This window comes from Rhinatrema bivittatum, chromosome 5 (genome assembly GCF_901001135.1).
Source record: "Rhinatrema bivittatum chromosome 5, aRhiBiv1.1, whole genome shotgun sequence".
Lineage (NCBI taxonomy): Eukaryota > Metazoa > Chordata > Amphibia > Gymnophiona > Rhinatrematidae > Rhinatrema > Rhinatrema bivittatum.
The window spans coordinates 353,826,136-353,854,036 of record NC_042619.1 but is presented as its reverse complement, the minus strand read 5'-3'; the positions used below and the strand labels follow the sequence as shown (position 1 = coordinate 353,854,036).

General features: G+C 42.6%; 1 protein-coding gene across 1 annotated transcript in view; it reads left to right on the top strand.

The window, feature by feature from the left end:
* Window positions 1-12,375, top strand: part of F7 (coagulation factor VII) — a 28,253-nt gene extending 15,878 nt beyond the window's left edge. Inside the window, exons 5-8 of the mRNA XM_029604669.1 lie at window positions 1,263-1,403; window positions 5,040-5,146; window positions 10,542-10,662; window positions 11,560-12,375. Of these exons, the coding sequence (XP_029460529.1) occupies window positions 1,263-1,403; window positions 5,040-5,146; window positions 10,542-10,662; window positions 11,560-12,137 (947 nt within the window). The 3' untranslated portion in view covers window positions 12,138-12,375. The remainder of the gene's footprint in view (window positions 1-1,262; window positions 1,404-5,039; window positions 5,147-10,541; window positions 10,663-11,559) is intronic.
* Window positions 12,376-27,901: the final 15,526 nt, after the last annotated feature.

The following is a 27,901-nucleotide window of genomic DNA, read 5'->3' as shown; positions in this document are numbered from 1 at the left end:
AGACCAGTTCCTTAACTGGGTGAAACGGGAAAACTGGCAATGGCGTCGGCGCGCGTCACTATTAAAATTCCCCCCCCCCTCCCCCTTACGTGGTAGGAGTGGGATTTTCGCCCTGGGACTAGGCTGACGAACGGGCGCACATATGCACCCACGGACCAGTATGAGTTACTCTCAGTATGTTTTCAATTCCTTTTTTAAGTACATCCTGACATTGTAACCATTTGAATGAAATACATCACAGATTACAATATGCTAAAATTATATATATATATATATATATATATATATATATATATATATAATTTTATTTTTTTTTACATTTGACTAGAATGAAAACTGATAGTTCAGATAAGTACTTTGTTCACATTTATGCTCTTGGAAACTGAAGGAGTAGATTGTTGAATAACCCCGAGGAAGCCCATAGGGTGAAACAAGGGGCCCTCCGTTGGGAATGGAATGACTATGAAATTTCACTGGGGCAGTGAACATTGGATAACGTTTTATTAAAGAAGTTTCTAATTAAACTGATAATATAAAACTTTTTGTAAAAAATTAAGATCAGAGATTAATGGGTAGTAGCACAATGATTGCCTAAAGGACACCAGAATGATGATGGTGGTGATTCCTTTATGCATAACTGCAGTGTTGTGATATCGGTAATACCACTCAATGAGAGAACATTTTTAAAAGTTTTGTAAAAAAAAAAAAATATATATACTTTTAAAAGAAAAAATTATTCTTTGGGCATACAGGGTTATTCACCACATGTGTATTATAATTGGTATTTACTTGTAGTGGTGTAGTTTAGTGCTCTTAATCATTTACCATTTGGATATATTTTTTTTATATACCGACATTCAATCGAGATATCACACCAGTTTACATTCAGGTACTGAAGGTATTTCTCTATCCCCAGAGGGCTTACAATCTAAGTTTTTGTACCTGAGGCAATGGGAGGGTAAAGTGACTTGCCCATGGTCACAAGGAGCGACAGCAGGACTCGAACCCTGGTCTCCTGGTTCATAGTCCACTGCTCTAACCACTAGGCTATTTCTCAAATAAACTTAAATTGTGTTAAGAACCTAATTTGTGTCAAATCTGAATGTACTCCCATGACACATTTTCTTGTCTAATATTTGATGTAGTAGATGTAAAGAATTCACTAGTTCATGAATCAAAGCACAGAGGTTTTGTGTTTAAAGTCTAGAAAAGCATTACAAGGCTCCTGTAGTTATATTTGTGTGCTTTTTTTTCATTTTTAGCGTTGAATAGTACATTGAAATGCCTTTACGACAATGGTAACTGTGAACAGTTCTGCAGGGACAATCCATCCACCATTCGACAGTGCAGATGTGCAGAGGGTTACGCTCTAGACAGCGACGGGGAGTCTTGCATTTCAGAAGGTAACGAGGCACGTTCAGTTTATCGTATCATTTTTTAACTTGCCAGCCATCATTTGTGAAGCTTCAAGTTTTAGTCACAGAGCCGGTTGAAAATGTATTGACAACTTTCATCAGGGTACATAAAACGACAGACCAAGTTGGTGGTTGACTAGAATGGGGATCCGTCCCAACTCCCACCCCTGAAAATAAAGTACCAGGGCCAGGAACCATCCCGGCTCCCACTTATCCAGTCCAGGGGGGGTCCTGCATAGAAAAAGGGGCAAGAGTGATGTCCACTTGACTCTTGCCCCATGGACATCTCTTAAAAATGGCGCTGGCTAACCATGAGACCATTGCCATCGTGACATCAAAATGGCACTGTCCTCAGGGCCAGCCTGCGCCATGTTTTTTTTGTATGACCGAACAAGAAAATAGTGTCGGCTGATCTTGAGACCCCAGCCATTTTGACCCCAGGGGAATGCCCAAGGAGGTCTCAGGCCAGGCCCAGGGCTGGTGCAAAGGTATTAGGTGCCCTAGGCAAACCTTATGACTTTGAGCGCATTCCTCCTGGTCGCACCTTTCTCACACACAATTAACATATTATGCATTTATAATAGATTTTACATGAAAAAGGACATTTAAAGTGCAGTCTTCTGAGACATGACGTATGCATCCTCACTCTGCCCCTTAGCTGAGGGAGTCCCAAGTCCTGGAATCACAGCTGCAGACTGAGGTTTGTATGTGTGTGTTGCAGCCTCTCTCCAGTTTCTCCCCACATGCAGCTTGCAGAGTCTGCTCCGGACTCGCCCCACCTCTCCTGTTCTCTGCAGGCTTACTGAGGAAGGGGAGGGGCTGAGCTGTGTACAGAGAGGCCCTGAGATTTCTAATGTTTCCCCTGAGACCCTGCGACTGATGCACATTCCCCGAGTCTCAGGGTGAAATCCTGAGAGTTCCCAGGTATATTTGTCAAACAGCTTAACCAGCTATATATTTTTTTAATATAGCTGGTTAAGCTTAAAGTTATCCAGGCACACATTACCTGCATGATTTTTAAATCTCTTCCCACTTATTTCTAAACATAGCTAAATAAATTCATCTAATTCCAGATATCATCAGGGGACACCACCCCGCATTATCTGTCTAAAATATAGCCAGATACATATTAGGATATTCAAAATAGGTATTTATCCATGCCTTTGAACATTGGCCCCATGTTGTTTATTTGATAATGTATCAATGAGCAGGTACAGTATAAACTAGTGCATATAGTGCTATATAATGTGTCTTGCATAAAGTGTTGTAAAATAGACCTGCAACAAAAGAGTTTATAATACACATTAGACCAAAGTGCTCAATGGTTGTTATTAGTTCTGTGCCTACAAGCGAGCCACTTATCATCCACATGTAAGGGTATCGCTTACTATTGGCATCAGTGTCTTCACATACCCTGGAGTAGATCAGAAAGTAGGCGTGTAGAGTTTTTGGATACTCTCCAAAGCTAGGTATCTTCTAGGAGTGTGTTTCTATAAGAACTCATGAGCTCACTTGGGCTCATGTTTTTTCTTCTCTTCCATCTCCTACCCTAAGTAGGTGGCTAGGACTCAAGGGTGGAGTTCCCAGGTCCACAAAATCTGAGAGAATTCTTGAGGTGTAAGAGAATCCTGAGAATGAGATAATCAGAAGTAACTATTGGTGAAAATTGTAGAATAGAGTATAGGAGCTAGCTGTGTGGGTGCCGTGGGAGCTTCACTGCCCACAATATTGAGCAAAGTCCTTCACTGTATCCATGGAGGAGTAATTTATGTTGTGTTTAGCACCCCCCATCATTTGGAAAATTTGGGGAAGGGCAGCGCCTTGCCTGAAGATTACTGTCTGTTCTAAGAATGGAAATTCAGGCTGGAGTCAAAGAAAGGACTTCCAGGCTTTGAGGGTCTGCTATTAAGTTGCTGCTTAAAGAAGAGCCAACAGGAATGTAACTATTCATGAGAATTTTCCAGTTCTACTCACTGGACTATAGAGGTCAAACAACACCATCAAGCAGGAACCAATCCAGTGAAAGTCCTAAGGTTGGGAGCATCTCTAACGAATACACTGAGGCGGAGTTTTGAAGAAAGGATTCCCTAGTGCAGAAGACTGCCTACTAACAATTGAATGCACTTTCATTCCCGTTTCTGTTTCGGATTGCACTATTCCAAAGTGTACCAGTTGCCAGATTGTTCGTTTGCATCACGTATCCCGGAAAACGGATTTGTTTTGGAAGAACCCAAGCCTTATGTGATGGTATGTTTCTTTGTATTGGGAGGTACCAGAGGACATTTCACAAGCCTAAACACTTTGAAGGAATTCTCTTTCCCACCTTCCAGGAAAAGACCTAGGGAGCATGGGCTGCCAATTGACATCTGAACTCTCCAAAGAGCCCCTGCATCTGATGAGAGAAGAGGCAGGGGCTACTCACAGAATATTAATGAATGAGAATTACATTAAAAAGACTAGAACTGGGAGACCAACATCAAATGAAGAGACATTCCATAGCAAGAATGAAACTTACTGAGAAAAAAAACAGCCTAACCTCATTACATAAGAACATGCCATACTGGGTCAGACCAAGGGTCCATCAAGCCCAGCATCCTGTTTCCAGCAGTAGCCAATCCAGGCCATAAGAACCTGGCAAGTACCCAAAAACTAAGTCTATTCCATGTTACCGTTGCTAGTAATAGCAGTGGCTATTCTCTAAGTCAACTTAGGGGTAGATTTTCAAAGGGGTACGCGCGTACCCCCCAAACCCTCCCTGCGCGCGCCGAATCTATTTTGCATCACTACTCTTATGTGCCTTACTGTAAACCGTTGTGACGGTACCCATCTTAACGACGGTATAGAAAAGATTCTAAATAAATAAATATTACATCTTATTTGAAAGAGCTGCATTGGTTTCCACTGAGTTGGTGGGGCCAAATTTAAGCTGCAGTTTAAAAGTCTGAAAGGGATGGGACTAGCTTACCTTCAGGAAAAATGGATCCTGTACACTCCAGGGTGTGCACCCATTGCCAGCAGGAGGACCTTTTAAGTATATTAATTTAGCTGCAACACAAAACATTGCATCACTCTGGAATAGACCAGCACTGTGCTCTAACAGTTAACTTTGTTCATCCCCATTAGTTTTGGGACAACACAGGCAGTAATTAGCAACCTTTGTAGGAGTTATGATATCACATTTTTTTTAACATTATGTAAGTTCTGATTTACTGCAAAATAGTTTACTGTGCTCATTTTAGAGTTGAGGGTCACTGTTTTATATTTTTTATATTTATTATTGTTTGTATTTTTGTGTGTTTCAACCATCAGGATTTGTACCTTGCTTTTTTGTGCTGTTTGTTATAAGCAAGTAAAAATGTTTTCAAATAAATGTACTGAGATTTATTCCCTGTGGGTCATTTCTTCAGGTTTTTATTCTCACCTGAATTAAAGTCACTTTTTCCAGTGATGGGTTTGTATACCCCTGTCGCACAATGGTTCCACATTAATCACTAGCTCCTAAAAAAATGACCTAATTTTGTTTTTGTAAACCCTGGTGTTAAGTTGTTTTCTTTTACAATTATATGTCTGTATCATTTAAAATATACTTATCTAATGTAATATAGTGATCTTCTTCTTCTACAGTTGATTACCCATGTGGGAAAATACCGGTCCTAGAGAAAAAAGATAAGGCATTAGATGGACGAATTGTAGGTGGTGATGAATGTCTAAAAGGTGAATGCCCTTGGCAGGTGAGTCTTAAAAAAAATGTCACTCTTTGTTGATTCATTTTTATTTTTCTAAGGGGATATGGCCATAACAAAGGTGCATATATTTTGGGTTAAAAAAAAGTTTGAAAATAGAAGGATTAAAATATATGTAATATATTAAGAAAAAGGAGAATAAAATCAAAGAAGATATCAATACTACCAAGAAATGGACAAGTTGGTATTTTGAAGAATGTAGCTGGTATTGATACTTCAACCTGCAACCCTAGACTGATTGCTGAGTTATACTATCCTGCTTTCTCAGTTGAGGCAGAAGTACTAAGCATATAGAAAGGCATGGTTTAATGGAACACAGCATGGATTTACCCAAGGCAAGTCTTGCCTCACAAATCTGCTTCATTTTTTTGAAGGGTTTAATAAACATATGGAAAAAAGGTGAACTGGTAGATGTAGTATATTTGGATTTTCAGAAGGCTTTTAACAAAGTCCCTCATGAGAGACTTCTAAGAAAAGTAAAAAGTTATGGGATAGATGGCGATGTCCTTTCGTGGATTACAAACTGGTTAAAATCGGGAAACAGAGAGTAGGATTAAATGGTCAGTATTTTCAGTGGAAAAGGGTAAACAGTGGAGTGCCTCAGGGATCTGTACTTGGACCAGTGCTTTTCAATATATTTATAAATGATTTACAAAGGAATACAATGAGCGAAGTAATCACATTTGCAGATTATACAAAATTATTCAGTGTAGTTAAATCACAAGCAGATTGTGATAAATTGCAGGAGGATCTTGCGAGACTGGCATTCAAATGGCAGATGAAATTTAATGTGGATAAGTGCAAGGTGATGCATATAGGGAAAAATAACCCATGCTATAGTTACACAATGTTAGATTCCATATTAGGAGCTAACACCCAAGAAAGAAATCTAGGCATCATGATGGATAATATATTGAAATCGTCGGCTCAGTGTGCTGTGGCAGTCAAACAAGCAAACAGAATGTTAGGAATTTTTAGGAAGGGAATGATGAATAAAACAGAAAATGTTATAATGCCTCTGCATCACTCCATGGTGAGACCATAACTTGAGTACTATGTACAATTCTGGTCACCGCATCTCAAAAAAGATATAGGTACAGTGGAGAAGGTACAGAGAAGGGCTACCAAAATTATAAAGGAGATGGAACAACTCCCCTATGAGAAAAGGCTAAAAAGGTTAGGGCTGTTCAGCTTGGAGAAGAGATGACTGAGGGGGGAATATGATAGAGGTCTTTAAATTAATCATGAGAAGTCTAGAACGGGTAAATGTGAATTGGTATTTACTCTTTCGGATAATAGGACTAGGGGGTAGTCTATGAAGTTAGCAAGTAGCATATTTAAAACTAATCTGAGAAAATTATTTTTCACTCAATGCATAATTAAGCTCTGGAATTTGTTGCCAGAGGATGTGGTTAGTGTAGCTGGATTTAAAAAAGTTTAGATAAGTTCTTGCAGGAGAAGCCTGTTAAATGCTATTAATCAAGTTGACATAGGGAATAGCCAGGTTCTTGTGGCCTGAAATGGCCAATTTTGGAAACAAGATGCTGGGCTTGATGGCTCTTTGGTCAGAGAGAGAGAGATGCCTTCACCCTAGATAGGTATTTATATCTCTATGGGAGGCCCATCTAATAACTCAAGGTGAGGTTTAGGTATTAGTGTAGGGGATAGGGGCCACTTTGACATTCAAAGTGAGATATATGAACAGAACTGTGCTCTCGTGTGAAGATTTGATGACCCTTGGAGTGAGGAAACTCACTCAAAGATGAGATTTGTGCAATGTTCTCTCAACCTACCTTGAAAGACTCTCTACCTGGGTAACATCAAGTTAGGTTGAGAGAACATTGCCACAACTGCTGTTTAACTTCCTGTACAATGTACTTAAAACTGGTTTCAAACCAGATTCAGTTTCAGTGGCTGAAAATGGCTCATTTTAATTTTAAAGTGGTTTGAAACCAATCTCTAGACTGCATAAGAAATAGGGAAGTGCAGCCTCCAAAAATTCACTTCTATTTGTTCATTCATTTTGAGGTCACAGACCTTCATTCCAAAACAAACAAAAAAGAATGTTTGTATTTTTATTTTACATTGAAGTCAATGGGGGGGAAACAATCCATTGACTTCAAAATAAAAGAAAAAATAGTCTGGGGCTAAGCCCAACACTGGGATCCAACCAAAGGCTGTATCCCATCCCCAATACCCAGGTCTATACTTAGGGAGCCAGCCCAATGCCAGGTCCCATCGTTGAGGCCTGGGCCTACGTGCAGGAGCAGACATGACACCAGGGCCTGACCTGAAGCTTGAAGCCAGCTCCTGTCACTGAGACCTGGGCCTAGTCCCGATGACAGGGCTCGTCCTCAGCCACATTCCATCATTGGGGCCAGGCTTGACAATGGGGCCCAACCCAAAGCCAGGTCCTGTTGTCAAGGCCTAGGCCCAGGCCTAGGTCCAATGCTGGGGCTAGGCCCATGGCCTAGTCCAATCGCATGAGACCCAGGTCCAATGTAGGGTCCTGGCCCAAGACAGGATCCCATTAATGAGGCACAAGACTAGGCCTTCTGTTTTCTTTTTTCCTCTTCCATTGCCTCAAAATGATGCCGCTTGCCAGAAAGATGCACCACAGTGATGCCACTGAGGTGCATCATAGGAGGGAGCAGATGCCACCATCCGCTTCCTTCTAAGCAGATGGTGCCATTTTGATGTACAGCCATACATTTCAATGGCCGTACATCAAAATGGCACCATCCGCTCAGGAAGAAGATGCTGCAGTGACATCACTCTGGTTTGTCCTTCCGGCAGGTGGCATAATTGTGAGGCGATGGAAGTAAAAAGAATACAGCAGGAGGCCTAGCCCTGGGCTTCTGGGCTTGGGCATCAGAAATAGGAACTGGCCTCGAATCACAGCCTGGCATCAAGTCGGGGCCTAGGTGACAGGATACAGTGTTGGGCCTGGTCATTAGTCTGGGCTTCAGTGATGGGCCCTAGCCTTGGGCCGAGCTCCAGTATCGGACCTAGGTCTCAGTGGTGGGAGCAGGCCCGTTTTTTTTTTTTTGTTTTTTAAAAAAATTACACGAATACAAAAATACCGAAAATTAAATTTTTCAGGTATTTTTGTTTGGGTCAATTTTCCATTTGTTTTATTTGTAAAAGCCAAAAATGAACTCTTTGGCTACATTTTACCCATGCATTTAAAATGATTACACATCTCTAATAAGAAAGTCAAAATGAAGGCTTTGCATAAGCTGATGATAAACTCTCAAGAAGCTGCACTAAAGATAAATCTTTATTTCATCCAAATTTATTTTTTGGAAATTGGTCTTAAAAAGGAGCGGAAATTAGTTTTTAGTTATATTTAGACTATTCTTAATTCTGCTGTTGTATACTGTAAGAGGGCATCGGCTTTCTCACCCATTATCAGATAATAGGCCCTTTCAGCTGCAAAGCTTTTGCCGTCTCATCACCTCTGCCCTCCTCCCCTCCCCTCCCCCTTCCTTTGACTGAGCGTATGAGTGGCGTATGCAGACAGCCCGAGACCTACCCAGTATGACTGTGCTGTTTCTTCACTGGCCCGATTGAAGAGGGGCCAACTCTCGAAAGATCATCACGGATGTATTGTTAGGCCAATAAAAACGTTATCACCCTCAGCTTGTTTTTTTGACCCATAATTCTATGGACTATTTCTGATATTGTTATTATGGCCATGCCCACCCCCCGGTTTTATGAAATTCTCCTTTCTTAAACTCTTATCTTCAGTTACTCCTGCTATACTTATCCTCAAGATGCGTTAGATGATCGTTAACATAAAAAGATGCCTAAGAAGCTGTGGTAAAGTTAAAAATGACAAATGTGGAGAATAATAAGCCAATAACTCCTGTGCGTTACGCTATCCAGGAGAGGGGGAGGGGAGGGAAGGAAATTTGGGTCCAAGAAGCATTGTTGGGACTTATTAGACGGGCCTCCGGGAAGAGCGCGCCAGTGAACCCGCTCCTACATCATACATTGTTGAGAATGAATACAAAGAAATGTAAACATAAATATGATGTCTGCACGGGGGGCTCTGTCCATCATTAAGGCTTAAGTAGCTGAAGCTTGAAGCGAATATTCAATAAGCGCCGTGACTAATATGCCGACTTGAAGTGGAATGTCCGAGACTGTATCTTGCATCCTGCCCGCTAAAAATGACTAGCCATTTCCCCGTCAAATGCGCCGGCCCCAATTCAAAACAAACCTGAACACGGCACTGCTGCGAGAATACGTTTTTGGGAGATAAAATGAACGCGGAATTCACGCAGGGCATTTTGGCCCGCATTTGTGTAGACACCTACATATCTATGTTTCGGGGGCCTGATCCATCAGGGGGGGGGTCTTGCCTTAGTCCCGGAATAGAGGACAGGCCTTGCTAAATTAGTCCTTAAGAAATTAGGCCTAATAGTCCTGAGGGAATTCGGTGTGGCTTCCTGTTAAAAGGAGCAAGGCCTCCTTTAATTGCTGAAAAATATAAACTTCCAGCAACTAGGATGCTGAAGGGGGGAGGGGGAAGAAGATAAAAAGTTGTGACTTTGACCACACTTCTGTTTTTAAAATTTTGCCAGGAATGTTAAATGGACATTAGTGAACTTGTGGAACTCATTGCCAGAGGATGCAGCAGGGACAAATAGTCTAGGGGAAGACAGAGCAATTAAAGGTAATCAAACATAATATAGCCAGGGATGTGAGTCCAGGCTCAGGGCATCCCTAAACCATGACTGCTGGAATGGGCCAATCTGCATATGCACTATTCTTACGCATCTCTTTAAAGCGCTGTTTGAGACCAGAGGCAGGGTTGGGTAGATCTATTGCTTTGTTCAGTGCGGAGATTTGTATGGTTTTTCCGGGGCTGTCAAGATGCTGGATGGCGGCCGGCACATCTTCAGCTACGTCTCAGCTCCCCCCTAAGGATTTGCTCAAGGCCGATGCACCACCTGGACAGTGTATAAACGGCAAGCGATTCGTGTCTCGGCCTTGGATGGGTCACCCATGAGGAACTTAGTGGGGTGGGAGATGCCACAGCTCCCCTGCTTGGCATTTGCCCGGCATCCCGGCAAGTCATTCCTTGAAGTCAGATTTGTGTCTCTCGCGATCCGTTTCTACCATTTTAAAGCCACCCATAGGAAATGTTTAAGTTTCCCCTCTGCCTTTCACTCTCCTGCAAATGTAAGTCTGTGGAACACTGGGAGCTGTGTTGCTTTGTTTGAACGATGGTGCAGTTGATTATTATAGTGATAGGAGATCCCTGACCGAAAAACATTTATTCTGCAGAGAGCAGGAGGGAAATTCCCAAGGAAATTCGTTCTTTTCTGAAGCAAAGTAAAAAGTTGCTTTAACATGTCACGTTTTTTGCTTGCAGGCTCTGCTTAAGAACAGCAATAAATTCATCTGCGGTGGTACCCTGCTTTCTCCCGTCTGGGTGGTCACTGCTGCTCACTGTTTGGTCAAGGTGCCGGCCAACCAACTCACCGTAACCCTGGGTAGGTACTCTCCTCACCCCCACCGGTAGTGACTTTCTGCCAAGTCAAGCCAGGTTTTTTGAACTTGCTTCCTCTTCCCCTTTGCAGCTGGAGTAGAAGGTAGAAGATGCTGCTGGCCTCAGAAAATTACCACCACATTCCCACCACTAACCGTGCATCACTTTAGTGAGAAACTTGTGTTTTGGACAAGGCCAGGAAAAGGGAGACAAGCTAGAGCAAGGGCTGGCACCTTGCCAGCAACCGCGCCCTGCAAGGTTAATGCTGGCCCCTGATCTGATAGGTTCTGCCCAGCAGTTTTTAATGGAGTGAGTCAGCTCAGGTTTCTTGAAACAGGCTCTGTGTAATGTAGTTCGTTTTTTTTTTGGTTTTTTTTACTTTTGACCAGTTTATGCAATGATTAGCAGAACTTGCATCACTGTCATAGCAAAACGTGGACAACGGAGGCCTCTGACATAAACCTCCCCCACATCAGGCATCAGAGGAACGATGAGACAAAGAGAAACGTGTGGCATATAATTTGCTATTCGTGCAGCATTGGCAATTAATATACATAACATTGCATGAAAACTAATCACATAGCGACAAGGTCCCCTGCCCTGAAAGAAATTGCAAGGTACATTTCAGCTTAGGAAGCCCGGGTCCCTGCTCAGTGTGGCCCCCGTGAGTGGTGGAGTCCTCAGGATTCATAGCCCTACCGTGCAAAAAACTACACCGTTTTGCTGGTTTGCAATTACAGATGCTAATATACTTTAAAAGAGAGAAACCGGAGAACCACTAGAAATGCACCACTGAATAAAAAAAAAAAGTAACCACCATAAAATGAGTTTACCCTTTCCCTCTACTGCATGTAGCTTCATCTCCAAATACGAATGTAATGTGGCGTTCCTTTCTTTTCAGGCGAACATAAAATATCAGTGTCGGAAGGAACGGAACAAGAAAGAGGAGTCACTAAAATGATAATCCATGAACACTATGTGGGGCTTTCTACCAACCACGACAACGACATTGCCCTCCTGAGGTTAGATCAGCCCGTTAACTATACGGACCACGTCGTCCCGCTGTGCCTGCCGGACGAGAGGTTTGCGGTGCGGACGCTGAACTCCATCAGGTACTCCACGGTGAGCGGTTGGGGGCGGCTTTTGGAAAGCGGCGCCACCCCGGATGTCCTCATGAGGGTGGAGGTGCCGCGCCTGAGGACGCAGGAGTGCGTCCGGCACAGCAAGTTGAACGTCTCGGCCAATATGTTCTGCGCCGGCTACCTGGAAGGGAGCAAGGACTCCTGCAAGGGAGACAGCGGCGGGCCTCATGCCACGAAGTACAAGGACACCTGGTTTCTAACGGGCGTGGTCAGCTGGGGGAAAGGGTGTGCCAAGGTGGGCCTGTACGGAGTTTACACGCGGGTTTCGAAATACCTGGACTGGCTAGAGACCCACATGAAAGCGGCAGAAGGGAATCTGCACCCGCCCGCTCGTTAGCCCTGTCGGAAACAATAAGCTAACAATTTCTGAGGGTTTTATTTTCAAAATGTTGCTCTCTATAGCGAATGGGAGAAGTCTTGTTTCTGGTATTTTTAGAATGCCCCCTACACAATAAGTAAAGTGGTGCTGCCCAGTACCAGGATCCTGCTCTGAAGCGAATAGTATTAGGACTATGAAAATTTCAGAAATGTAATTTCAGTAGTTTAATTTTATAAAAACAAAATGATGATGATGATGATGAAACAAGATCTTTATCTCCCCCTACCTATTTTTTTTTATCTTTCAAGGTACAGAAGTGATTGCGGTATTGTTTAAAATTAATTATTCCTACTTTCCTAATTGTCTGGTAGGCACACATCATGCAAATGGTGTTAGTCTATTAATCCATCTAAGGACCATCTAAGCAACATGAAATCTGTCTACCCCTCGGGATCCTGCCAGGTACTTGTGACCTGGATTGACCACTGTTGGAAACAGGATACTGGGCTTGATGGACCTTTGGGCTGACCCAATATGACAGGTCTTAGGTTGTGACCAGAATGCCACCTATGGGGCTAGGATGATACTGTATCGAGTTTATGGGGCATGCCCTCCCCTCGGGTCCCGAAGTCATTCCCACTTGAGGGGTACACGGGTAAAGGTTTTCATTAGGTTTTGGGGAGGGTGTTGTATGGTTATTGTTTGGGGGTTGTGGTGGGGGTAAGTTTTGGGGTTTGTTTTCTCTGAATATATATAGGACAGGATGAAACAATGGCATACTCCGACTATACTAGCAGTGTTTTCTGTTTCTGATTATCTGGCCCTAATTCCTTTTCTTAATGCATTGGTTATTGCCTATCGGCTTGGGACACTGGCTGGGAGAGGTAAGAACTCGGTGCTCCTTTTTTGCTCTTTGTGGTGTTCTCATCCTTATTGGTCTAATTATCTCTATTTTTAAATGGCCGCCTCTTTGAACTGTCTCTCCCTAAATGTGCGGGGCATTTCATCACCTAATAAAAGAAAATGCATTTTACAGTTGACTGGGCAGCAGCGGGCACAAGTTCTCTTTTTACAAGAAACCCATCTCACCGATGTTGAACATGTTAAGCTTAGATGTGAGGGGGTGGGCTCTGTTTATTATTCCTCTTACAATTCCCGTAGCTGGGGTCTCTGTATTCTCATTGATAAAAACCTACCCTTGGGGTCAATAGATCTTTTAGTGATCCAGAAAGGAAGTACATGTTTCTCGATTGGGTTCGTTTAATTTTACTTTAGTCAATGTCTTTAGGCCTAACACAGGTCACACGGAATTTTTTTTTAGAGTGCTCGTTGATCGCCTTGTCAATATTAGTTTTGGGCTGCTATACACGGGCAGAGATTGGAATGTGTACCCTGACACTAAATTAAATAGGTCCTTTCACCCCATTCCTTTTCATCTCAAGGGTCTCCACTTATGGTCTTAAATGATATGCTACAACTAGTAGATGTATGGAGGGAGACATGCGGGGGTCAGCGATTACATCTTTTTTTCACTCAGACATGGTACATACAGTCAGATTATTTTCTTTGTTCAAAAAATTGAATTTCTCATTTTCAATGCTGTGATTATATTGCCCTGTACGCTTTCTGATCACCACCCAGTCCATTTACAGCTTTCATTCAAAGATACTACTTCCCCATCCCTCTCCTGGAGACTTAATACTATATTGTTGGGAGACCAACATTTCCTTGATTTGGTTAAAAAAGCTGTTATTGAGTATAATGAGCACAATTGGGAAGGTGACTATGAACCTGCACTGCGTTGGGAGGCCTTTAAGGCTTTTCTGAGGGGGTGAATAATTAATTATGCTAGTTTTCTCCCAAGGGACAGGAAGAAAAAAATTAATGATCTCTTGGTCCAAATTCACAAACTGGAAGCCCTACACAAACAGAATTGTTCTCCGTACACATTGCGAGAGCTCGAAAAGGCTAGACAGGCTCTTCAATCTTTAGAGGTGGAAAAAAATAGAAAAAGCTATGAAATATAGCAGGGCAAAGTTTTATGAACACGGAGACAAATCGGGTACTCTCCTGGCTAGGGCTGTTGAGAGGAAGGTGGGGCAAATCTTTTATTTCTAAAGTTACAAGTTCCAAGGGTTCAGTCCCAACTGTACCTCAAGAAATAGAGTTCCCAGGGTGGATATTCAACGCTTTCTTAGAGATGTAGATATGCTGGTGCTTTCCAATGAACAAGCTGAGGGATTGTTAGCACCTATTACACTACAAGAAATACAGTTGGCTAATTTCTGAGCTGCCCAAGGGAAAGTGTCTGTTTCCAACACAAGACGCTTATTCAATATTCTCCACCTGGCCAAACTAAGGGGAATTTCTGGCCTAGTGCTATCCCTGACATGGAGAAGGCCTTTGATAGTCATTGCCCTTTCTTTGACGTTCTGGCTCAGGCGGGCATACCAGACAGGTTTATTGCTTGGCTTCTTGCTATGTACAAGATGCCTAGGGCCCAGTTATTGGTTAATGGCCTACTCTCTTCTTTTTTTTCAGTAGGCAGAGGTATTAGACAGGGATGCTCCCTGTCCCCTCTTTTTGATTTAGCCATTGAACCCCTGGACCAGGCGATCCGGCAAAATCCGTCAATTCAGGGTATGCGTCTGGAGGTCTTTAAGATAATGAGAGGTCTTGAAGAAGAAGATGTGAATTGGTTATTTACACTTTCGGATAATAGAAGGACTAGGGGGCATTCCATGAAGTTAGCAAGTAGCACATTTAAGACTAATCGAAGAAAATTCTTTTTCACTCAACGCACAATTAAGCTCTGGAATTTGTTGCCAGAGGATGTGGTTAGTGCAGTTAGTGTAGCTGGGTTCAAAAAAGGTTTGTATAAGTTCCTGGAGAAGTAGTCCATTAACTGCTATTAATCAAGTTTGCTTAGGGCATAACCACTGCTATTAATTGCATCAGTAGCATGGGATCTTCTTGGTCTTTGGATAATTGCCAGGTTCTTGTGGCCTGGTTTGGCCTCTGTTGGAAACAGGATTCTGGGCTTGATGGACCCTTGGTCTGACCCAGCATGGCAATTTCTTATGTTCTAAATGATGTATCGATCTACTTAACTAAACAGAGAGTATTAGGCCCAGCTTTGCTGACCAATCTTCAAGAATTTGGTCAACTCTCAGGGTATAAAGTTAACTATGACAAGTCAGTTACTACCCCTTGATAATAAATTTCCATTGCCGGCCTGCTTATCCAATTTTAGGAGAGTCGAGAGCAGTTTTACCTATCTTGGTATTCAGGTTATTAAGAACCTTAGAGATCTTTAGTCTAAAAATTATGGTCCTATGCTTAGTTGCATTAAACAAGAGCTAGTGGACTGTGGGACCATCTATCAGTCTCCTGGGCGGGTAGGATTAATCTGTTGAAAATGTCTATGCTGAGCATTTTGCTTTATTTTTTTCAACATCTCCCTTGTAATGTGCCTGCTCAGGTCTTCATTGACTTACATAAGACCATGACTAAATTTGTCTGGAAACAGCGTAGGGCACGATTGAAACTGAGTACCTTGTGGCGTCCCAAATCCCAGGGAGGTATGGCTCTGCCCAATATCTGCTTTTACTACTGGGCGGCCCGGCTGGTGGGAATGCACGAATGGTTGCATGGTGGGGATATGGCGTGGGTGGGCTTAGAAAAGGAGCCAGCTGAACTAGTTAATCTAGCTACGCTTCCATTTCTGGCTTCTACTTCTCACCTGAGGCGTAAAATAAGTAGGTCCGGTCCTATCCTGACTCATACACTTACAGTTTGGAGCCAAGTGAAGAAATTCTTGGGTATGGATGGGGAAAGGTTATCCCCTATTGCATTGATCTTTGAGGACCCGGTTCTGGCCAATTGCACTTTTTCTCCCACTTTCAAAGCCTGGAGAGACAAAGGGTTGGTCCTTATTTCTGATTTATGGGAAGAGGATATTTTTATGGATTTTTCTGAACTAGAGAGCGAGTTCCAGCTCAGCCGGGCGTCGCGGGCTTCCCTTTTCCAGTTAAGGAGAGCTCTGGAGCACCGTTCTAGCCTGGCTGAACCAATACGGCCGTTGAATAGTGTGGAGAAGTATTCGAGCGACTCCGGTGCAAAGAGGAAAGGGATCGCTTTATTGTACGAAGGCATTCTTGCAGGAAAATGTGGTTCCACTACGTCCCCTGCTCGGATAGAGGCTTGGAGTGCAGATTTGGGGGTGAATTTAGATGTTAAAGCTTGGAAGACTATCTGCCAGGCTGCCCATCGCATTTCTATTTGTGTAACGCATACTGAGTTGATGGTTAAACTACTTCACAGGATGGTTCCGTACGCCAGCGTATTACTCCAAATTCATACCAGAGGCAAGTCCTCTTTGTTGGCGCGGGTGTGGGCAGAGAGGTTCCTATAAGCATATGTGCTGGGCCTGCCCACGCCTGCCACTGTTTTGGTCTCGAATCAGACAGGAAATTGTTGATATACTGGGGCTCCCAATAAGTATTACGCCCTTACTGTTTTTTTTTTAGGGGCAGGTTCGTCCATACCTGTAAAATGTCGTTACTAGTTACTCAATTATTCCTGGCTGCCAGATACATGATCGCAACCTTTTGGCGTTTAGTCCCAATGTAAATCGCTGGAGATCTCAGGTGAGGGTGGTGGCTGATTTGGAAAAACTTCGTTATGTGTTGAAGGGTCAGACTTTTAAATACAATCTGATCAGGGATATTTATCATCAATATCTTGCTTAATGCGTTATTTCTTCTTCTTGTATTTCTCTCTCTGGATGTATCTGCATTTTCACTATGAATGTGTGCTTTGTAGACTCTTTTTTTTTTTTTCCCTCCCTGCCTAATATGATGCCAACGAGGCGCTTATATGCTATAGTATGTTACTGTATGCCAAAAACTTTAATAAATAAAGAGATTTTTTTTTTTAAAGTGTGCCGGCGGCCAGGTTAGGAAAGGGGACCCTCCTAAAATTGAGCGTCCGTTTTCCTAACCTGCTGACAGTCCCCCTGACGGCTATCTCTCCTGGGTGCCTGCTGCCAAGGAGGTGCTAGGGGTACCCATTTGTCCCTAGCGCCTCCTTGGCAGCACGACCCCCTCATTTAAATATTCTTATCATGCGCCCAGGAGAGGTGGCTGGGTGCATGTTAGAAAAGCAGGCGCTCGACGCTTATTGTCCCTTTTTTCCGTGCGGCTTTATTGTATCGGCCTGAATATCTTCCAAAACTTTTTTTTTTTTTTTTAAGTCTCGACAGGTTTTTTTTTTTTCCCTGCTTCTTTGTGCTGCCGGTTGAAGCAGAGAACCAGATTTGAATGGGGCTGTTGTCATTTGCAATTGCGCAGGGTTTATCGATCTGAGTTTTTATCCTCCCTGCATCTAGCCCAGTCATGGCACTGACCGTCTTTGGCCGAGAAAGAGAGACACCGTGGTCCTTCTAGATCCCGCTATGCCTGTACCCGATGCTGGCCAGAAGGTGGCACTGGCAAATGGGTGATGGAGGAGCTCCCTCTCACCAGTGGCTGTGAATGTTGCTTCTACAATATTTGCAGCCCCTGCCGGGCTCAAAAAAACGACCCCCAAATCTTTCTCCCAGCTGCGTGAAATACCGCCAAGGAGCTATCAGGCTCCCAAGAAAATTCAGATTTTAACACAAACTGAATTTCAAACAGTTCATTCTCTGACAGATGGGGTTATGATCACGAGAGTTCATCACACAATAGTTGCATCCGATATTGGCAAATTATAGTGTCGCTCCCTCTTTTCATTCATATGCTTTAAAAGATATGGAGCAGAAGGGACTGAACGTGACTAGAATTTGCTTTGGTTAAGGTTCTGTACAAAGTTGGTATCCCAGAACTCTTTGCTCATGGCTGTAATTAGACCACCAGGATTGGAGGATTGACATTACTTGTATTATTTCAATACATTTCTGATGTAACACCTCATATGGAAATAGTCTGGATATTTGCAACCTAAAAATATGAGTGAACACCAAGCTTACTAAAAATTAATCGAAATAACATAAAGTTACTCCCTCAAATAAAAACACATGCTTTCTTCATGATAGTACCCTTCTGTGAGTTCACACAAACTACTTTAACTGGAGTGGATGGAATTTGCAATTTGTCCTTGGTGTATGCTGGGACTTAAATTTATTGGAATGCATTGTTTCACTGCCTTAACAGTTCTGATTATTTTTAACATCATGGATACCACCGTAAAATACCTAAAAAAAAAAACCAAAAACCCCAAATCCTTACCTTACATTAGCAATAATGCCCTGAAGTAGCTGTCAGGGAAACAGAGGCATCCTGAAATCTGCACACAACGTTTATTAGTTAGGGGGAAACAAGTGTATAGCTCACTGTAAACTGTTCACAAAAGGGGCACAGATGGTGAGCGAAAGGGCGCCTCTAGGAAAATAGATACATCACAACATTAACAAGCTTTCTACAACTAGCACGTCAATAAACGTGCATCAGACCTTTAAATTTCACCATTTGTTGCATTAGAAGTCCTGCAAGCATCCAGTTCCAAAATAGAGACATAATACAGATGCACTATTATTAATCTGATGACCGATGTCTGGTTGCTTCGCACTGTATTAGAATACAATGTTATATATAACATACACAGAGCTGTCATAGATTTATATTCATACGGAAACAATGGCATTACGGAATATTTGGGCATCAACCAATTCAGCCTTCCTTTTGACATGTGACAGTTTTTTGTGCGGGAGGTGTGACAAATCGGGTTTAAGGCCAGGAGGGAGGGATTATCAATATAGCCTAATTCCGGTTCTTGAGAGCCACAAACTGGCCAGGTTTTCAGGATATCCACAATGAAATATGGATGAGAAAGATCTGCATGGAACGGAGCAGTGCATGCAGACCGATATCACGCTTATCCATTGTGGATATCCTGAAAACTCCAGTCCTCAGGTGCGTGACTCCTGAGGACTGGAGTTGGCCACCCCCGGCCTAGATATCATATCATATACAGACTTCTTTAAAAAATATATATATATTTCTTGTGTTTATATTCCATCTTTCAGCCACTTGAAAAGCTCTACTAATCCACTGAACGGGCTCTTTGTAGTCCTATGCTAATGCATGTCATGTGCTTTCTTCAATAAAAAATTATTTTGAAAAAAAAAAAATTCAAAGAAATTATGAACCTGATGTAAGCTATGAAATAGTCAATAGTGTAAGGGGGGAGGGGCTCCCAGACGTTCCTGTCCATTGCTGATGTATGCGACTTTACAGTTGACTATTGTCTTGGCCTGAATATCTTCCACTTGACTTTACAGTGGGAGTTGAGGAGTCAAGCATTCCCATAACTTACTAAGTACTCCTCAACTCCCACAGACTGTAGACACCAATAGCTAATCTCCCTCTCCATGGACTTGTTTCGCATTAATAGTTTGTAATGTTCTTGTTCCCAGTTATGTTATCCAAGTTGTTCTCTCCCTGTTCTCTGTAAGACACTTGTTGTCATTGTTTAATATTTATATCTGTTGCAATGTAAACCGGAGTGATAAGGAACTCTGTTACCTGAACTTCGGTATAGAAAAAGTTATAAATAAATAAAATAAATAAATTTACAGACACTTAGTGTTGAGGTAAAAAATGTAGTGCGTTTTCTGACACGCTCTAATTGAGAAGTCTAATTTTGAGATTCCAAGAAGAACCCAGAGGTTTGCCTGCTTTTTCTCCTCAGGCAGTCAAGGACCCAAAGTCTGAATCCTCAGAGCTACCGGAGAGGGAGAACAGTGCTTGGAGCTGCTGTGAGGGGCTCCAGGTGGGCGTCTTGCTTAGATTCCGCCTTAGGGGGAAACCTAACCCGGTTTTCTTGCCCGATTGGGAGATAATTATTTCTGGATTCGGTAGAAGTGGATAGACAGCCGGGCGTCCTCCAGACTGTCAGGGATGCGTGGTCTGCTGTTGAAGGCATTCTGACCCTGGCGATGAGGAGGCCTTACCAGTTCAGTAGATTCTCTGAGGAGGAAATAACAGGTCCCGTGTAGGGGAAATGCCTTATGCTATTAGAGAAGGAAGAGAAGTCATGAGATTATTCAGGTACCAATAAAGAGAGCTCAGTTGGGGATGTCTCAAGCATCTAGAGGATCTGGGAGCCGGAATAAACCCCTAAAGCTGGTGAAAGATTGGCTTGCTGATGAATATTCCTGTGACTTTGAATTTGTGTTTCTGCCATGGATGTCAGCAGAACATGATGCACCTTTTGTCAATATGGCAAAAACCAATTTGGATATCATTGCAACCACCACCCCAAAAATATAGTATAAAACAAGGGTAAGTCTGTCAATATAATCAACTATTTAATGTTGCATATCAAAATCAACAACATTTATAATGCACCTCAAAGAGATCTTTCAATATTTTATTACAATCAAATCCATAACATATTCCTGTTTACAAAAAAATCAAAGGGTATGACATTCATAGAAAAATCATTATAGATCAATTAACAATCATATCATTAAGATGATAAAATCAGCATTCTCTCAATACACTCACTTCAAAACAAATACCACCCCGCACATATGTCACTCAGTCCACCGTAATCTATCCTAAAAGACCAACACTTTGTGTGAGAGAAATCTTCATAGATATCTCAAAACTTCAAAAAATGACATAATATCCCTGTCTCCACCCTAGACAACTTCAGACGATATTCTAACAGCTTCCAAAACTCCAATCCACAGAGTCGCCAACACTGAGTGATGTTCCTAGGCTTCCAAATTCACATGGTGTCCCTAATCTTCAAACAGGCTTCTGAAATTCAAAGTGGTATCCCAGTATCCCTCTTCAAGGGGGCTTCTTTTATTTTATTTTTTGGCATCTACTGTGTGAAATATGGTTTTTAGATCCTCTCGGACTGTTTGCAGATCAGCTCCAGAGGTGGATAAAAAACCCCCCAGAGACAGGGATCCGGTATTGGCCCACAACCGTCCCAGTGAATTCCTGTGCAAAGTGGAAGCCGGGGCAGGAGCTACTCCTCGGTAAACTTTTAAGTTTGGAGCAACTCCAACGTGACGCTGTGTGGTTTCGTTTCTGAAAGGAATTCCAATAGTCTGTAGCCCAGAGGGCCTAGAAGCAAGTATCTCTCCCCCTTGGCCACCCTCCCCATGTCAAAGGAACAACAGGAGCCCTGAGATCCCTCGGCTCTCAGCTGGGCCCATGTGATCAAAGAAAGAGTGGAACAAGGGCTACAAGGGTAAGACATTAAAATAATCGGAAATAGTGTGTATAGCGTGAGCTTTAATATCTGTAACCGCTGGTTCAGGGGGTCAATTCCTAACAACCTACAAGGTCTTTACGTGCTCGGTCAGTCGGTGTAGTAGACCCGCAGTAAAGGCATGCTGTAGAAAAGGTGAACAAATCCCCTCGGTGGCGGCACTGTATGGTGTTGGTCCAGATGCCAGAATAACTGCCGACGCTCCTCCAAAACCGTGTTTCCAACGGGCCTGACTTTTATTTAGACAGATCTTATTGAGTGTACACAGTTGAAAAGGTTTTTCTCCTGTGCTGAGCAAGTGGGTTTTATTCACATGTAGAGACTCCTTCAGAGAGAGGTGTTAGAACCCATCAGTTGGGTAGGAGAAGAGCACACCATTTCACCAGAGTGGTGCTGAAAGCCTGGGTTTAATGGGGGATTTTGTATTTGATATTGGAAGAGAGGGCTCTGTTTTTGTAGTTTCCCCTATTTTCTTTTGTCAGTATTGCCTACAATCACTCCCCTAAGAAGGGTAAGGAAGAGTAGCCCGCCCAGATCTAGTGGCTGGTGATAGTGGTCTTATTGAATTCTAAGTATTTTTCAGTTGTGGGGATGTCTCTTATGCTAAGAGGAAGTTTTGCTCACCCTTCCTGCCTGAGAGAGGCATGAGAGTAGAAGGATTTTTTTTATTCCCCGTTGTAGCGATTTTGGATTCTTCAGCTCGAAAGAGCAGAGTAACATCAGAGAACATAGCGGGGAGAGCAAAGGATAGCAAACGGAGAAAGGAGGAGAGAGCTGAAGCCCCACACAGGAGTGTCTACCAAGGTAAAGTGGCAGAAAGAGAGAGGAATTGTTCCACTTGCCTTGGGTGCCACTGGCCTGATTTAAGATGAACTTTCACCTACCTCGAGACATGTTGCCTATGCATAGAAAATCCTATGAACTCCACAGGAAAGCTCTCTTTGGCACAATGCAATTATTAAGAAGGGCATTAGCAATAAATTTGAGATAATTGAAATCAGACTTGGCATGCACTGGCTTATGAGTAAGGTTCATACCCTGTCAAGGTATGCGCAAAATTAAACCATTTGTTAGGATGGAGAGGTCTGGAGATTGTTTGTTTCGAGCAGTGGACCACAGAGCTAGGAGATCCACGCTATCCAAGGCAGCCTGGTATTCTACTCTTACAAGAAGAAAGAGGGGATCCCTGAGGAAAATACCGAGGGACCGCAGACACAGATTAAGTTTTTGAGCTGAATTCTTGGATTGATCATGGATGTAACCAGAAGAAAACGTGTAGGATGCCAGCTAATTGCCATTGACCATGCTGGACAGTATATACTGGAGCACCCTTCCTGAGTGCCCAGGCGGTTTACATGGCACGGGCACTCTTAGAAGACTGAGCACCGCTATAGGGAGGGAACCTTTGTACAATGCCTTGGGCCCTGGAGGTGTTATCCTCCCCCATTTAGAGAATCCATGCCAAGGGTTGGAGAGACTGTGTTTGGATCAAGCCCTGGTTCTGAGATTAACCCCCCTTCCTTCACAGCCACCACTAGAAGAGGGGCTGCACACACAGCCCCATTTCACAGATTGCACACTTTGTACTACTCCCTTTTGTTTTAATTTTTTTTAGACAGGTCTGGAAAACCTAAGGATATCAAAGCGAGCACATTGCTTTTACCAGCCTTCCTGAGGAAATGATCGTCTGATTCACTGCTACCCAGGGATCCGTGTGTCTAAGCCGACTCGGGAACTTGTGTCCAATTCAGAACGAGGAGGATTACAACGTAAATACTTTACCAATTCATTTGTACGTAATTTGTTTTCTTTCCGGGCATATTGGATCCAATGTTTGTTTGGAATTTACTGCCGAACGACCTCCATGGGAACCCATAGGGTTCCTCTCCGTTGAAGACCGCGGTTCACCGCCTTCAGGACCCCCATTAACAGGGACTTGCGTCCTGACCTTCCCCACCCCACTATCAGGAAGGCAGGTGGTACACAATATAAGATCACACTCCCTGACAGCTTGCCTGGTTTATAGCACGAAAGTACCAGATGGAAAAGGGCACCCTCTCCTGCCTTAAACCCGAAATGGTAACTCAAGCACTACCACAACGGCCCGTGGGAATTCATTGTTCCAATCACTGGTGCAGCTCTCGCGTTCCTGGACAGAGAGGCTGCTGTCTCTGTTCTTTGCTGGGAACCTTTTCCCGGCAGAAGGCTGTTCTGTCCTAGGATTTTGCTCATTTCCCCTAGTTTCCTCAGAGCTGTGATTTTTTGGCAAGTGTTTATTCTGCGGACGTTACTGAGATAAGCTTCCCAGAAACCTTAACGTTCAGCGACTCCTGCTTGTGTTTCACAATCCCAGCCTCCCCGGTCAGGTCTGCAGTTTTGAACTTATCTGTTCCATGTTGTTATCTATGAAGCTGGCTGGAATTTTGTGTAATTCTCGGTGTCCTTTGTACAGTAACTATATGTCTTCTTAATCCTACCAGGAAACATTCTTACTGCTGGTATTAGATGATTTTTAAGTTCATAAATTAACCATTTAAAACACAGTAAAGCCCCACAATGTGTTTTGTTTTGTTTTGTTGTTTTGTTTTTTGGCCCAAGGCATTTTAATTTTAAAAGGCTATTAAAGGGGTTACTTTGCTCACAGCTGATTTGAAGAAGGTACATAGAGTTTATATGGGGAATTGGATCTGTCTTTTTACAATTCTATGAGTGCATTACCTATGTAAGGAAGGATCGCTCGGGGAACTAGTGGAAAATGAAGAGCAAATAGTTTGACTATTTGCAGAGCAGCAGTTCTAACTCTTATGTTGGGCAGACTGAATGCACCATTTGGCTAATTGTCCGCTGTCATTTACTACGCTGCTACATAAGAACATAAGAAAATGCCATACTGGGTCAGACCAAGGGTCCATCAAGCCCAGCATCCTGCTTCCAACAGTGGCCAATCCAGGCCACAAGAACCTGGCAAGTACCCAAAAACTAAGTCTATTCCATGTTACCATTGCTAATGGCAGTGGCTATTCTCTAAGTGAACTTAATAGCAGGTAATGGACTTCTCCTCCAAGAACTTATCCAATCCTTTTTTAAACACAGCTATACTAACTGCACTAACCACATCCTCTGGCAACAAATTCCAGAGTTTAATTGTGCGTTGAGTGAAAAAGAACTTTCTCCGATTAGTTTTAAATGTGCCCCATGCTAACTTCATGGAATGCCCCCTAGTCTTTCTACTATCCGAAAGAGTAAATAACCAATTCACATCTACCCGTTCTAGACCTCTCATGATTTTAAACACCTCTATCATATCCCACCTCAGTCGTCTCTTCTCCAAGCTGAAAAGTCCTAACTTCTTTAGTCTTTCCTCATAGGGGAGTTGTTCCATTCCCCTTATCATTTTGGTAGCCCTTCTCTGTACCTTCTCCATTGCAATTATATCTCTTTTGAGACGCAGCGACCAGAATTGTACACAGTATTCAAGGTGCGGTCTCACCATGGAGTGATACAGAGGCATTATGACATTTTCCGTTTTATTCACCATTCCCTTTCTAATAATTCCCAACATTCTGTTTGCTTTTTTGACTGCCGCAGCACACTGAACCGATGATTTCAATGTGTTATCCACTGACGCCTAGATCTCTTTCTTGGGTTGTAGCACCTAAAATGGAACCCAACATTGTGTAATTATAGCATGGGTTATTTTCCCTATATGCATCACCTTGCACTTATCCACATTAAATTTCATCTGCCATTTGGATGCCCAATTTTCCAGTCTCACAAGGTCTTCCTGCAATTTATCACAATCAGATGCAAATTTGTGCATCCTACTCCTTCGCTGTCTGCATTTTTCTGGGAAATGTTTCGGGAGTCATTTTTTTTTTTAACTGCCCCACATTCTCGCAAAGCCCTTGGGTTCTTTTCACCTGTGGACTTTGCACCGGTTTTCAAAGCTGAAGGTATGAGCGTTGGTTGCACTTTGAAAATGACCTCAGCAAAACTGCCCGTGCACACATTTGCACCTGCTATTTTGTGTGGAGGGATATCATGAGACGGTCTGCCCCTTCTTTTTGAAAATGCAAAAGGTGTACTAGAAGGGAGATTGAGAGCAAAGAATATGCCATCCCTCTCAGTCACGTTGTTTATTAATTTGCTCTATCTTTACATATGATTTTTCTATTGATGTCTGAACATTATAATGCACTAATTAAAATGTATAATCATCTTAACTAAGCTGTGTTATGTATTAGGGTTGTAATAAAAATGTAAGAAAAAAAGTGTTGAGTTTTTCTTTTTCTGTTTGTCTTATTTAATATTCTTGGGTTGTGTTGTCACAAAATTCTTTATAAAGGAGATTTAATTCATGTTATTCTCTGTAAGGTCCATTTTCAGCCGCTGTCTGGCCAGCAGAGTTTGTCAGGATATTCAGCTGCCTGATGGCACCACTGAATATTCCTATCTTTAGACCTGCTCTATGGCATGACCGGAGTTAGCCAGATAAGTTAGCTGGCTGAATTACCTTTACCCCAAATTGCCCTTGGAATGCTTTGAAGTTATCTGGCAGTCAGCCAGTGGGGATTTCAAATTACAAGACTTTTCTGGCTAAGTTCAAATTTAGCTGGACAAATGGCCCTGAATATTGGTTTCTATATGTCCTGAGGTTGTATGAGATATATATATATATATATATATACAGTGGCTTGCAAAAGATTTCGACCCCCTAAAAGGTCAGCAGATTTGTGTGGATTACAAATGACACTTACACAGATTGTTCCAGACAGTATGTTTACTGCAAACTACATTTTTTACTGCAAACTACATTTTCAAAGTCACAATTCATTATGTCTCTGCATTGTTAGTAAAATAAAATTAAAAACTGAAAAATGCTGCTTGCATAAATATTCAGCTCCTTCAGACCAGTACTTGGTAGAACCACCTTTTGCTGCAATAACAGCTTTAAATCTGATGGGTTAAGTTTCTAACAGCTTTGCACACTGTTTGAGAATGAGTTTTGCCCATTCTTCCTGGCAGATTTGCTCCAGGTTATTCAGGTTGGTTGGATGATGCTTATGGACTGTAATTTTCAGATAGTGCCACAGATTCTCGATTGCAATGAGATTTGGACTTTGATTTGGCCATTGTAGAAATTTCACCTTTTTGTTGTTCAACCACTCCCGTGTTGCTTTGGCCTTGTGCTTGGGATCTTTGTCCTGCTGAAAGGTGAACTTTCTCCCAAGTTTTAAGCTTTTTTAGCAGATTGAAGCAGGTTGCCTTGCAGTATCTCCCTGTATATGTTGCACCATCCTTCCATGTTAACAAGGTGTCCAGTCCTCACTGAGGAAAAGCATCCCCGCAGCATGATGCTGTCACCCCCATACTTTACTGTTGGGATGGTGTTTACTAAGGAATGGGCAGTGTTACATTTCTGCTACACACAGCATTTTGAATTTTGGCCAAAACTCCATTTTTGTCTCATCTGGCCACAAAATCTTATCCCACATTTTAGCTGGGTCACTCCGATGCTTTCTGGCAAACTCCAGATGTGCTTTGATGTGGTTTTTCTTCAGTAATGGCTTCTTTCTAGCCACCCTTCCATGGATGCAGAGCTCTAGATATGGTTGACGGGTTCACTTCACTCCAGTCTCAGCCACTGTGGCTCCTTCAAAGTGATTGTTGGCCACTCTGTGGCTTCCCTCACAAGTCTCCTCCTTGCTCTGATGCTGAGTTTTGAAGGATGGTTGTGTCTGGGTGGTACCATGCAGCTTCCATTTCCTCACAATTGATCCAACAGTGCTCACTGGGATATCCAAGCACCTGGAAATTATTTTGTAGCCTTTTCCTATCTTGTGCGTGTCTATAACTTTCTTTAATTTCCTTAGAATGTTCTGTTCTTCATTTTCACAGCTTTCCTTCAGTCACTGTCTGATCCAATGGTACTGGAATCAGGGGGTCTTTTATCCAGAAACACTGACCTTTTTTTTTTTTTTTTAATGATTCACAGGCAGAGGCCAGTTGTAAGCCAATTGTTAGGGCAATAACTTTCATCTGTGTAAACCTGGAGCTTCCACAGCATGGGGGTTGAATACTTATGCAAGCAGCATTTTTCAGTTTCTAATTTTATTTGACCAAAGATGCAGAGAAATAATGAATTGTGACTTTTCTTTAAGAGCATGCTGGTTTGCAATAAACATGGTGTCTAGAACAATCTGTTTGTGTCATTTGAGATCGACACAAATCTGCTGACGTTTTTTAAGGGGGGGGGGGGGTCGAATACTTTTGCAAGCTACTGTATAGCACCCTTTCATCTTGTCGAGACATGCTGGGCTCAGCTAACTCCCTGTTCTTTTCAAACAGCTTGCCCCTTCTCGGACATGTGAAAGATTTTCTTTCAAAGTTAAAATAACGCATTAATAATGTGTAAGAAATAGGTACAGCAAGGCTAAAAAAAAAAAAAACCAGAGGAGCCCAGGGAATGACAGCAGAACGGGCGAGGTAATATTTGAAAGCATTTCGATCAT